Source organism: Diabrotica virgifera, chromosome 6 (assembly GCF_917563875.1).
Source record: "Diabrotica virgifera virgifera chromosome 6, PGI_DIABVI_V3a".
NCBI lineage: Eukaryota > Metazoa > Arthropoda > Insecta > Coleoptera > Chrysomelidae > Diabrotica > Diabrotica virgifera.
Genome location: NC_065448.1, coordinates 70,906,656 through 70,919,913, shown reverse-complemented (window position 1 = coordinate 70,919,913; position 13,258 = coordinate 70,906,656). Strand labels below are relative to the sequence as shown.

Genomic DNA, 13,258 nt, shown 5'->3' with positions numbered 1-13,258 from the left:
GAAAAAAAGTGATATTCTGCCGATGTGTGCTTTTGCCACGGGGTGAATGTCACCCCCTACAGGTGGTGAAAAATATATGTCCAAAATAAGTCCGGAAATGGATAAAGTGACTAACTCTAAGCAACTTTTATTCTATAGAGTTTTTTCATTAAGTCAATACTTTTCGAGTTATTTGCGAGTGAATGTGTTCATTATTCAACAAAACAACCACGTTTTTAGATGGTTTTTCGCAAACAACTTAAAAAGTAAGTATTTTCTAGAAAAAAAACATACTAAGCAAAAATATAGCCTGTAAAAAACTGAAAAAAATGGTGTATAAATATGTTAGGGTTACTACTTTTTTATCGTGTTAAAAAATCTTTATTTTTATTTTATAAAAAAAATTTCTAGCATCAAAAGTAAATAAGTTACGCCCAAAATAAAGTTGTCCCTTTTTTTTGTGCCAAAAAAAAATCGGGAAGATCATCCCCTAATTAGCAACTTAAATGAAATTAAACGTTACCGCTTCACAATTTACTTTAATTATGTTGTATTTATATGATCTGTAAGTTTCATTAATTCAAAGTGCTTTTTTTTAAATTTAGTTTTAATTTATAATTTAAAAAAATTTTAATTTTGAAAAACATGTTTTGTTTCATGATAACTTAAAAATTGTCAGAGATACCAAAAATCTTAAGGAACCAAAAAACTCCACTATGCTTTTCTGAATATTTTATATTTTCTTGTTTTTCTGTAAGACAAAAACTGGTTAAGATTTGGTGTTTCTAAATTTGCATGCACTCGTGATTAGTGACTCGTTCAAATCCTTTTAACTGTAGCTCTTTCAAAAATAAAAACTTTGAACCGATGAGACCTACAGATCATATAAACAATATACATACGAGTAAAAAAACTTGTGAAGTGGTAACGATTAAGTTCATTAGATATGCTAATTAAGGGTGATTTTCCCGATTTTTTTATCAAAACAAAAGGCACCAACTTTATTTTGAGCGTAACTTGTTTACTTTTGAAGCTAGAAATTTTTTTATAAAGCAGAAATAAAGATTTTTTTAAACACTTTAAAAAAGTTAAAATGACGTCGACTTTGCAAAGTAACAAGACACTTACTCAACACACACACTACACATTACTCCCCTGACTTAGTCATAAGTTATACAATTACGTGGCTAAAGGTTCTAGTTCTAAACCAAAGCCAGAATCAGAGAAAAAGAAAAAAAAGTTAAAATAAGTTTTCCCCAAAAATATTTCATTTTTTGATTATTTCTCATTGAAATATTTCTCATTGAAATTTGAACCTAATTTTCATTAGCTATAACTCTGCTTCTGCCAGGTATAGAGCCTTAACATATATACCATTTTTTTCAATTTTTTACAGGCTATATTTTTGCTAAGAATGTTTTTGTCAGAAAATACTTACTTTTTGAGATATTTGCGATAAACCGTTTAAAAACGTGAATGAATGAACATATTCACTCGCAAATAACTCGAAAAGTATTGCCTTGGCGAAAAAACTCTATGGAACAAAAGTGCTTAGAATTAGTAATTTTATCCATTTCCGGACTTATTTTAAACATGTATTTTTTCACCCCCAAGAGGGGGTGAAACTTACCCCCAGAGTAAAAGCACACATCGGCACAATATAACTTTTTTCATCTGACGAATTAGCTATGTGTATGCCAAATTTCATGTCAATCCAAGCGGTTCTTTAAAATTTAGAGGTTTTCCAATATTTTACCGTTAAAGAACGTACTATGAAAGAACTATAGAAGTACCTATAACACACAAGTGAAAATGCGAAAATCTATAAGAATATTAAAAGAAGGGAATTCAAATCTAGATTATCAATAATTAGAAACAGAACAGGAGATATCGTTGGTAATCACGACCAAATACTTGAAAGTTGGGGAAGAATAATTTTCAAGGAGCGACTAAATATAAAAAATGAGATGAGGTTGTAAGACAGAAAGACAATATCCCAACATAGGAAGAAGTCACCAAAGCAGTAAAAACTTGAATGATAATTAACTCCTGAAGCAGATGTCATTACCTCTGAGTTTTTAAAACATTGTGCAAAAATCTGTTTTGTTCTATAAGTAGGCTAGTAGAACTGATTTGGAAACAGGTAATACTCTCAGAAGAGACTGGAACGTAGGTATAATTGTATCTATTGACAAGAAAGGAGTTCAAATAATTTTTTATAACCACAGAGGAATTAGCCTCCTAAACGTTTTTTTCTTCTTCTTCTTCCTCTTTATAAGCAATTCTTCTTGTTCATTGGCTGATTGATACCTCTATAGAAGCTTGTCACTCCATTTTTTGCGCGGTCGGCCGATACGTTTTCTACCGATTGGTGATTTGTCTCTTGCTATTTTGACCACACGTGTCTCCCCCATTCTGGCTATGTGGTTATTCCATTATTTATTTTTTCTATTTAGTGTCAATTCGTTTATAAACTGTACGTTACATTGTCTTCTAATATCTTCGCTCCTTTTCCGATCTCTCGGCGTATTTCCTATAATTCTTCTCAGTACTCTCGTCTCTGCCGTTTCCAGTAGTCATTGTGTTGTGGCTGTATCGGGTCCTGTTTCTGATGCATATGTCATTATTGGTCTTACACTGGCTTTATAAATTCTCGAGTTCATCTCAGTGTTAATATGTCGGTTTCGCCATATAGTGTTATTAAGACATTCTGCCAGTCTATTTGTTTTTTACTTGATTTCTCACTTCTTTGTCCAGATGTCCGTAACTTGACAATGTAATTCCAAGGTATTTTACTTACATTACTTGTTCAATACTGATACCATCAATTTATATTTTAGGTCTGATAGGTTCTTTACTGATTACTATTGTTTTAGTTTTCTGAGATGAAATTGTCATTATTGAATTCTTTTGCTGTTATCTTAATTCTGTGGAATAATCTTTGAAGACTATCTTCATCTTCGGCTATCGATATTGCGTCGTATATGTACTATGCAGATTATTTTTACTTCTTTCTTTCCCATTCCATATCCTCAGATATAAAATATGACACCGACTGTGCAATTTAGCAGCCATCGAAACACATGTACAGTCGAACCCGCTTATTGGAATAGCCTTCGTGCCAACGAAATGTATTCCTATAACCGGGATATTCTAATAACCGATCATCGTATATGTACTATGCAGATTATTTTTACTTCTTTCTTTCCCATTCCATATCCTCAGATATAAAATATGACACCGACTGTGCAATTTAGCAGCCATCGAAACACATGTACAGTCGAACCCGCTAATTGGAATAGCCTTCGTGCCAACGAAATGTATTCCTATAACCGGGATATTCTAATAACCGATCATTGTTAGCTAGTAGAAACGTTTCGGGACCTAAAATTTCTATTCCTTAAACCGGGTTATTCCTATAACCAGTATTCTAATAAGCGGGTTCGACTAACCAAAGACCGGATGTAGTGAGGAGAAGAGACAGGCCCAGAGCACGATTTAAGGACCAGGTGGAAGATGACTTATGAGTGTTAAGAGTACAAAATTGGAAAACCAAGTACAAACTTTCTGATTTGTCTGTATATCTATAATGTATTTGTATATATTTATACATATCAATAAACGTGGCTAAAATAGTTTATTGCCCTAGAGATTCGCTCAGCATCCATTTAGTTTTGTTTAATTAAACTAGGTCCAGCCAACGGATGAACTAGATACAATACAATACAACTAGATACATTTAACCATATTTAATGTTACTGTATATTTAACACCGTAAAACTAAGCGATTTATGAAAATTTCTTGGTCTGAAGTTAAATCAACGATTTCTGCTTTCAACAAATTTTTATACCTACTAAACATAATTCAGAGAAAAAAATCCTATAAAAGATGGACTTGGAGGAGCTCCGATGGTAAGACAAAAAACGAGAACGACTTTATCATTACGGACAAAAAACACATAGTTAAACAGAAGCAATTATAGAATGATCCGTATCCGCAAAATGAGCAACCGTAGAAATTAAGATGAATCAAGGAAAATCGAAGTAATAAGTAAAAAATTTAAACCTTGTATAAGCCCAACAAACAAACTTGATTTTAAAAAATATATCAACAGTAACTTACTCAGGAACACAACAAAAGATGTAAACATCCTAAATGAAAAAATGGTATATACAAATGGACTCAGATATCAAAAGCAGGACAATCATTCCATACTGCAGAAGATAGAGACGCCTTTTCAATGGCAATCGCCAATGACGGATAATTCTAACATCGCACGTGAAGCAGAAGGAGACCATGGACAGAAAAGCGAAGCCGGGGAAGAACCCAGACGTGACGAACCGACGATCTTAAAATAATTGGGACCAGTTGGATAGCAAAGGCGTAGAACAGAAGAAGATGGAATTACTTGGAGAAGGCCTATGTCCGACAATGGACAAATCAGGACTGATCGATGATGAATATGATGAAAGCTACTGTGTGAATTTTCATCATCATCATCATCCAGAGTATGTACTTATGTTATGAAATAAGAAACTTATGACTATGAATCTGCAATCAATCACAAACAAGTCTGGCTAATTGGCTCTGCCAGATCGATTTTCAAAAAAAAAAAATAACATCATCCAGCCTTCTGCATCCAAAGCTGAACATAGGCCTCCCCTAATTTCTTCCAGTTTTGTCGATCTTTTGCTTTCTGCAACCAATTCCCAGCAATCCTTTTGACGTCGTCTGTCCATCGTGTAGGTGGTCTACCTCTACTTTTTATGTCTTCTCTTGGTCTCCATACTGTAATTTTTTGGGTCCACCCCTCGTCCTTCATTCTGGCTACATGACCCGCCTAATTCCATCTCAGCCACGCTACTCGCTGTATGACATCTGTGACTCCTGTCCTTTTGATTTCTTCGTTTCTGACCCTGTCTCTGAGAGTCAGTCCAAGTAGTGACCGTTCCATTCTTCTTTGGGCCACTCTAAGTTTCGTTGCTGTGGCCTGGGTTAACGATAATGTTTCGGCGCCGTAAGTCATGACTGGAAGCACACATTGGTTGAACGTCTTCCTTTTTAAATAATTTGGCAAGTTGCTCTTGAAGATGTCTGATATGCGGCCCATGTTAAGGTGATCCTTTTCTGTAATTCAGCAGTTTGATTGTCCCTGGCAATTTGGATTTTATGCCCTAAGTATTTATATTTATGGACCAATTATGCTATTTCGTTGACGTCGACTTTTGGATTTTCGCTTGGTACCAGGTTTGTCATGTATTGTGTCTTTCCAGAATTTATGTTTAAACCAACTTTTTTACAGGCGGCATCTAACTCAGTAAGCATAGTTCTAATCTCTTTTAAGTTGTCTGTTATAAGAACTATGTCGTCTGCGAATCGTAGGTGGGAGAGCCTTTCACTCCAATTGTTTGAAAGCATGTTCAAGTACTGCCGTAAAGAGTTTTAGAGATAACGTGTCTCCCTGTCTAATTCCTCTTTTGGTTTTTATAGATTTCGTATCTTTGTGTAGTCGGACGGTCATGGTTGCATTATTGTATATGTTCAGTTGTTCATACTAATGTATGCTATCAGTTTGGAGTACCGATAATCTATACAACTTTCCTCCAATGCTCTCACTATGCTGTTAATTTCTATCGTATCAAATGCTTTGCGAAAGTTTACGAAAGCCAGGACCAATGGTCGGTTGTATTCGCTAGATTTTTCTATAATTCCTTTTATGCAGTGTAGGTGGTCGTTAGTGCCAAAGTTTTTCCTAAAACCCGCCTGTTCCCTAGGTTGGTAAAAATTTAATTTTGTTTCCAGTCTATTTGTTATTATTCTTGTGAATAACTTGTAGAGGTGGTCTAATATGCTTATCGGCCGGTAATTCTCGAGATCTGTTAAATCGCCCTTTTCGTGTAATAAGATAGTAAGTGCACTGTGGCATCTTGTAGGTGTTTCACTTTGGTGCAGACATAAGTTGAACAATTCCTTTATGTTGTTTAAAAGTCTGTCTCCTCCAATCCTTACGGCTTCTATAACGATATTTTCCTCTCCCGGAGCTTTATTTCTTTTCATTTCTCTCAATGCGTTCCTGATTTCCTCTGTTGATATATCAGGCATCAAATCCAATCCGTGGTTGACTAACCTTTTTCCTGAATCTTCTAGTGGCTCATCATGGTTTTGTTGGCTGTTGTAAAGTTCTGTAGAGAAGTCTTCTACTGCCCTTAATAATTCATCTCTGTTGATGATAATATTTCCATCTCTATCCTTTAATTTCGTTATTTCTTTTTTGTCATTTGTTAATTGTCTTCTTAGAACTTTGAGGCTCTTATTATCTTCAATAGTTTGTTGAAATTGTTCGTTTTTATATTTTCGGTTGTCCGTCCTAATAGATTTTTGTATTATTTTACTTATCTTTCGAAGTTCATGGTGTTCTTTACTTCTATTACTTTGCGTTTTTCTCCGCTCTTCCATTAATGCTTGTGTTTGGGGGCTTATTATTTTGTGTTTTAACAGTATGTGTGTTTTAACAGTGGAAAACTAATCGATTTATGAAAATTTCTTAGTCTGAGAGTTAAATCAACAGTTTATGCTTTCAACAAATTTTTATACAGAACATAATTTAGCGGTGTTCCAAACCGTTATACTCTCTCTGTAATGTTTCTCAAAAAGTGCTGCAAAACACCTACTAGTCCAAGTAATGAAGCTTGAAATAGGACAAAACCTCGCAATTTTTACAGAATGGATCGATTTGCTTGAAAATTTGAGAATAAGTAGTGGATAGTCCAAGGATCAAAATCTATATAATGCCGAAAGGCGCTTTTACCATGGGGGTGGTTGCCACCCCTTGTTGGGGGTGGAAATTTTTTATTATATTTTGACCGCAAAAGTTGGTAAAAACGTTCATTCTAAGCAAAAAATGTTCTATACATTTTTTTGATAAAATTAATAGTTTTCGATTTATTCGCTATCGAAAGTGTTAGTATTATATCGAAAAAATCAATGTTTTTAATCAGTTTTCTGCTAATAACTCCAAAAATTTTCGTTTCATCAAAACAAACTTACTTAACAAAAATGTACTATTTGAAAAAATAAACAAAACCATGTTTTTTAATTTTCTTTAAGACCAATAGTAATCAAGATATAGTTTATTATATGTTAGCTCTCCTTTGTCAAATGCTAAATATTGTAGATTCAAAGTCAAAAGACGGGAAAAATATGCATTTTTCAAAAATAACTTGTTAAAACTAATTTAAAGAATTTAAAAATATCTATCCCTAGAAATAAAAAGAAGTCTCCAGCTGAAAAATTAGGTGACTTATAATGAAAAGAATGTCAGTCCCTATTTTTTTCAGCTCAAAAGTGGTCGGAGGCAACCCCGTAATCACCACCCCAATTTAAACCAGTCATTGACCTTATTTGGTCTTATTTATTTATGTATTATTAATAGGTTCGAGAAGTTTGACCGACTTAGAATGATTCGTTTTTAAAAAAATGAAGTTAACAGCGATTAACGAATTTTTGTAGTTTGGAAAAAATGGCTTTTTCTTCTGAATAGAAAGATTAGCATTAAAGATGTGAAAAAATGTTTAAACATTAAATTATAGCTAATTTAATTCCCAAGAATTTGGTATGAAAAAAATTTTTCTGTGACAAAAATTAAGTGAGTTATTGACAATTAAAACTTGCAATAGCATGCAAAAACCACCTTTACCAACCTTTTCAAAGTCACCTCTTTTTGTGACTAAGGATTTTAATAAGATTTAATATTAATAGGCTTATAGATCTTGTAAAAACATACAAAATTCTTTTATACCAAACTTTCTAAGATACAAAATAAAAAAGTTACGGTTAAAAAATCAATATATTTTTTTGAGAAAAAAAAAGGCGAAATCCAATTGTAAGCATAATAATGTAAGTTAGCGGTGTTTTTAGTCATTGGCCTTATTCATTCTTCTTTATTAGTGTATTGTTAATAGATTCTAGAAGTTTAACTGGCTTAAAATGATTAGTTTTTAAAAAATTGAAGTTAAAAGCGAATAAAGAATTTTTAAAGTTTTGTAGAAAATGCCATTTCCTTCAGAATAGAAAGATTAGCATCAAAGATAAGAAAAAATGTTTAAATATGAAATTGTAGGTTATTTAATTCTTAAGAACCAGGTGTAAAAAATTTTTTTCTACAACAAAAATTGAGTGAATAGTAAATGAGTATAGTATAGAAGAACATTGATTTTTTCCATATAAAACTAACACTTTCGATAGCGAATAAATCGAAAACTATTAGTTTTATCAAAAAAATGTACACAACATTTTTTGCTTAGAATGAATGTTTTTATCAACTTTTGTTGTCAAAATATAATAAAAAATTTCCACCCCCGAGATGGGGTGGCAACCACCCCTCATAATAAAAGCGCCTTTCGGCATCATATAGATTTTGATCCTTGGACCATCCACTACTTATTCTCAAATTTTCAAGCAAATCGATCCATTCTGTAAAAATTGCGGGGTGAAAAGCTTCGGTTCCTGGACTATACCTACAATCTCAATAGATTCTTAATTGGGTAAAAGACGTTAATAAGAGAGACAAATCTTAAGTTTTTAGAATAAACAGAAGATATACGAAGCTACATCCAACCAATAATGTGGATATTCAAGTACTTACAGGACTGAGTAGAGAGTAGGACTAATAAGAGTATAGGCAGTTGAGACGAAACGAAAAACGAATACTGAAAATATAACCAATACGTACACATTGGTACTTCCGGTTGCACTAACAGTTTATTTCTGACACCTTTCACGATTTCTGTTACTATCATCAGTTGCCATCCACCGTTCAAGATATGAGGAACCTCTGAACGTGTTCAACTCAAGTGAGGGTCAGGTGGTGCCCGGGAACTAATCATGTAATATTTACAACATTTATGTTACTTATATAAATTTTAGTCAATGTTTCCATGACTGTATAATTTTAAAGGGCTTTTACCCAAATATTTTCAATTTTGGTGGCACAGCATGTGAGTATCCTGTGAGTATATCCTAAACTTTTTTTAACCTTAGTTAACGTTTAAAAATTTTGCTTTAACTTATTAGGTTATACTTATTTTAGGCTCAGAACTGATGATGATCTTTTTCCTTGTGGATTTGAATACAGAAAAGAAAGGAAGAGTATTGTTACAAAACTGTCTTTTCTACGATCTTTTAGGCACTAATGTTTTGTTTTAGTTGACTTTATTAATTTTTAGTAACTTACTTTTAAACAAATGAAAAACACTGAATTTATATCTTTTATTTTACAAACTACGATATCTAATTTATTTATTACACTAAATCTAATAATTTATCTACATAATTACAGATTCAAAAATATACCGTGCCCGATACATATCAAAGTACACCGACGTATTAAAATTCACAACTAAACTCTAATTCCAAAAATGTCTATTTATATAGTTATGTACAATTAGTCTACTGATTTAAAGAAAAATCGAAAGGTTGATATTATTTACAGAAAAATAAAAAAAGGTTTATCGATGGCCTTCTAGATACGCCGATTGTAAACAAGTTTCTCTCGCCCACAGAAAGGGTCTCAGTTCGCCGCTAGAAGCTTCCGGTCTGGTACCGTGACAGTATAAAAAAACCAACTCACAGAAATAGAAAAGTATACCACACAAATGGAAATGCCAATATTCTACATCATTCCACAACAGAAAAAAATCAAACCTAGAATATCAATATTTAGAAACAGAACAAGATAATTCATTGGTGTTCAGGGCCAGATACTAGAAAGATGGTCAGAAAATTTCGAGGAGAGACTAAATATAAGAAGTGAGACTAGGTCGCAGGAAACAGAACTGCAGTTCGAAGGCATGGAAGATGAAAGAGAGAAGAAAGGCAACAAGTAATACAAAAATTAAATGAAAACAAGGCTCCCGGAGCAGATGGCATTCTTTCTGAGCTTTTAAAACATGGAACAAAAAATACCCTGTTGTATAAGTAGGTTAGTAAAACTGGTTTGAAAGCAGGTAAAAATACCAGAAGACTGAAACGTAGGTATAATTGTATTAATTCAAAAGAACGATCAGATAATCTGTAATAACTACATCGGAATTACCCTCCTAAACGTGACCTACAAAATATTGGCCTATTATTTACAATCGACTATCGCTATATCGGCATATGCTGCGATTACTGTAATTTTAGCTTGATGTCCCATGTGCTGAAGTTGCTAATGAAAGTCTTCCATAATCGAATATATCATAAATTGGACATAGACATTTATGATACGCAATTTTGGTTTCGCAAAGTCCTATGAACGCATGAAAATCGTTTTTCACTTAACCTTTAACTACACGCGCTGGCGTATTTTGTACGCCAGATACAAGAATTCGACTGCAAATATATTTAGACATTTATTTTTTGACCTTGTTTATCTATCTATCCTATCATTGGAATGTTCTTTACAATTGGTGTTAGTTTCGTTATAATCGGCGTTCTGAGAAGATTGTAATTACCAATTTATTATTTGTACAAAACGCACCCTCAGTAATAAAAGGGCTCAACCCAAAATTTGTGTTAATTGTGATTTTGAATGACATGGGCACAAAACGAAATTCTCTACAGGTTAGCATTGACAGAGGGAGAAAAAGAACATTAATGGTTGGGTAAATATATTTATGCCTCTCTCACACTCTCCCCGGCCACCTCTGGTTTTTACTGCTACACAAGGGAGCAATCAGTAACATGTCTTTCTATGACGAGAATCCTGGTTAGTTTGTGTTTTAACATTCTGTATTATATAGAATAGTTTTTAGTTGAGCCGTTATATTCTGCACAATATAGTAAATAAATGGATCTAATTCATAATAGATCGTTATTTTGCATAAACAGTGACAGGGCATTAATAATATAAGGGATCAAACTTAAACAGTTCCTTATTTCTGTTATGTTTTTTAGTACTATATGGGACTAATTAAAAGTATTTTTTTTTTTCAATTACATGTAATTAATGGAATTTATTTATATTAGTTTTCTTTTCTCATCGCTATTTATAGTGCAATTATCAAATAATAAATCTGCCACATTTCACATTTATAACTTAAATAATAAGCATGTTATTTGAAAAAATAGCTATAATTTTGGAAACCAGAATCTTTAAACGCGATTTCCCAAAAATCTACTTTTTTGAATTGTGCCTCTATATTACTGAGGATGCGAAAATATGTTTCCGGTTTCGTACAAAATATGCCACGATTGCAGTAACGTAAGTACACCTTACAATTGTTTTTTTAGTCATTATGGCACAAAATATATTTTTCTTTATAAATAATACTTTTTCTCATGTAAAAAATCACACTTCAAAAATCTTTTATTAGTAAATTTATTTTTCGAGTGATCACATGCCAGTTAGAAATCCCAATTGACTTGGCATCCCCTTCCTGAGAAGGAACTCAAAGCATTCGCTGATGTCGAATAAGGTTTATAAAAAACAACTAAGTGTATTTTTTCAAGAAAAAAAAAAATAAACAAAACCACTGTTTTTAAGTGTATTCTCTTGTGGCGTATAAAGTACGCCACGTGTGTACTTATGTTACAACTTGATGCGCGGGTAGTTAAAGGTTAATATACTAATACAATGGTACCCGGACTTCAATCACGATACGAGTATATATGCGTGTTATATTGACTATAATAAAACTTTCAATAAAGTACGCCATGAAAAATTACCTAATAATCCTGAAGTTAAAGAAGATAGACTACAATGATCTCAGGATCATATCGAATGTATACTATAAGCAGCGTGCAAAACGACATGTAACAGAGAAAATTGAAATTAAATGTAGGGTGAGACAGGGATGCGTATTGTCGCCAATGATTTTTAATGCTACTTGCAAGAGATCCTAAAAAACTCTTGAGGGTGAAACACATGGAATAAAGGTAAATGGGGTTATCATTAACAATATTAGATATGCAGATGACACAGTCATCTTAGTCGAAAATATTGATGATCTTCAAAGCCTGGTGACCAGAATAGAGCAGTATAGACAAGATTATTCATGAAGAGAAAGTCTTTTCAGTTGGTGATGCAATCAGTTTTAAAAGCAGAACATTTGCGGCTTAGTGTATTTAAAAGTTCGTTAGTACCTAAGGCACACTAATTAGTACGTTCTTAATTGATACACACCTTGTAGTAATGTAAGGTAGAATAAAACTATACATTGATCAGGTATTGTGATCATAATATAGTAATAATAACCGTTCCTGCGGGTGTGTTAATTAAAAAAATTATCATAGTTCACTTACATACATAACAAACAATAAATAACCAGTTTTTAGTCTCTACTTTAGAGTGGTATCTATCTAAATTTAACTTGATGTAGACTGTAAGATGTAATAAATAATAAGATATAATATTTCTTTGTTTTAGATAATCAAGGCAGCGTACTCATTTTTTACTCTGCTTTTAACAATGTCCAAATAATACTCCCCAGTGTGCTGTTGGCGCTGATACTTGCAGATTCCACGAAAAACTAACTTTATGCCACTCTGTTTCTATAGTAGATACAATGTTTCAACACGAAAATAAAATATTTCACCCGCACTGAAAGCGTTTTTATTTGCATAATGCATATAAACAAGATACGACGACAGCGTCCTCATGAAAAATCGTAACTTTTATACTTTTTAAGAAATACGAAAAATATAAACGGATTTAAATTGTCACTAATCCAATTTTACAAAGCAGTGGCATGATAAAACGAAGACACTTTGGTTGAAGCATTTTGTGTTTACTGTATTTATTGCCTATTCCTTTTTTGTACAACTTTTTTTAGCTTGATATAAAAAACTGATTTTGATTATAATCTAGTCAAAACATAAGCTTGTTCAACTGAAACACATCTTTGTTCCTTGGAAACAATACTTAACTGCCATTCTGAAATGTTAGTTATGTTTGTAAACGTAACACTGATCACGTCCTATCATTTGTATTTGACAACGATTTTAAGTATTGCGACTTCAAAATGGCGTTTGTTGTTAAACATCCGATCAAAGATAATCAGTGTGCGGTCATAAAAATTTCAACCTTCCACGGGCAAGGTAATGTTAACATTTTTTTTTTCGACCATGAAGGAGCCTTGCTCATAGAGTTTACAGAACCTAGAGTGCATATCAATGAGAACTTTTTTTATTGGCTTTAGGATTAGACCATGCGGCCAGAAACAAAGTAAGCAGTACTTACATAAACATAATATATCTTATCTAAGTTATCTAATTAGTTATCTAAGTTAAGGTTATCTA

General features: G+C 32.8%; 1 protein-coding gene across 1 annotated transcript in view; it reads left to right on the top strand.

The window, feature by feature from the left end:
• Positions 1-12,549, top strand: part of LOC126886089 (odorant receptor 67c-like) — a 155,840-nt gene extending 143,291 nt beyond the window's left edge. Inside the window, exon 6 of the mRNA XM_050652932.1 lies at positions 12,387-12,549. Coding sequence (XP_050508889.1) covers positions 12,387-12,440 — 54 coding nt within the window. The 3' untranslated portion in view covers positions 12,441-12,549. The remainder of the gene's footprint in view (positions 1-12,386) is intronic.
• Positions 12,550-13,258: the final 709 nt, after the last annotated feature.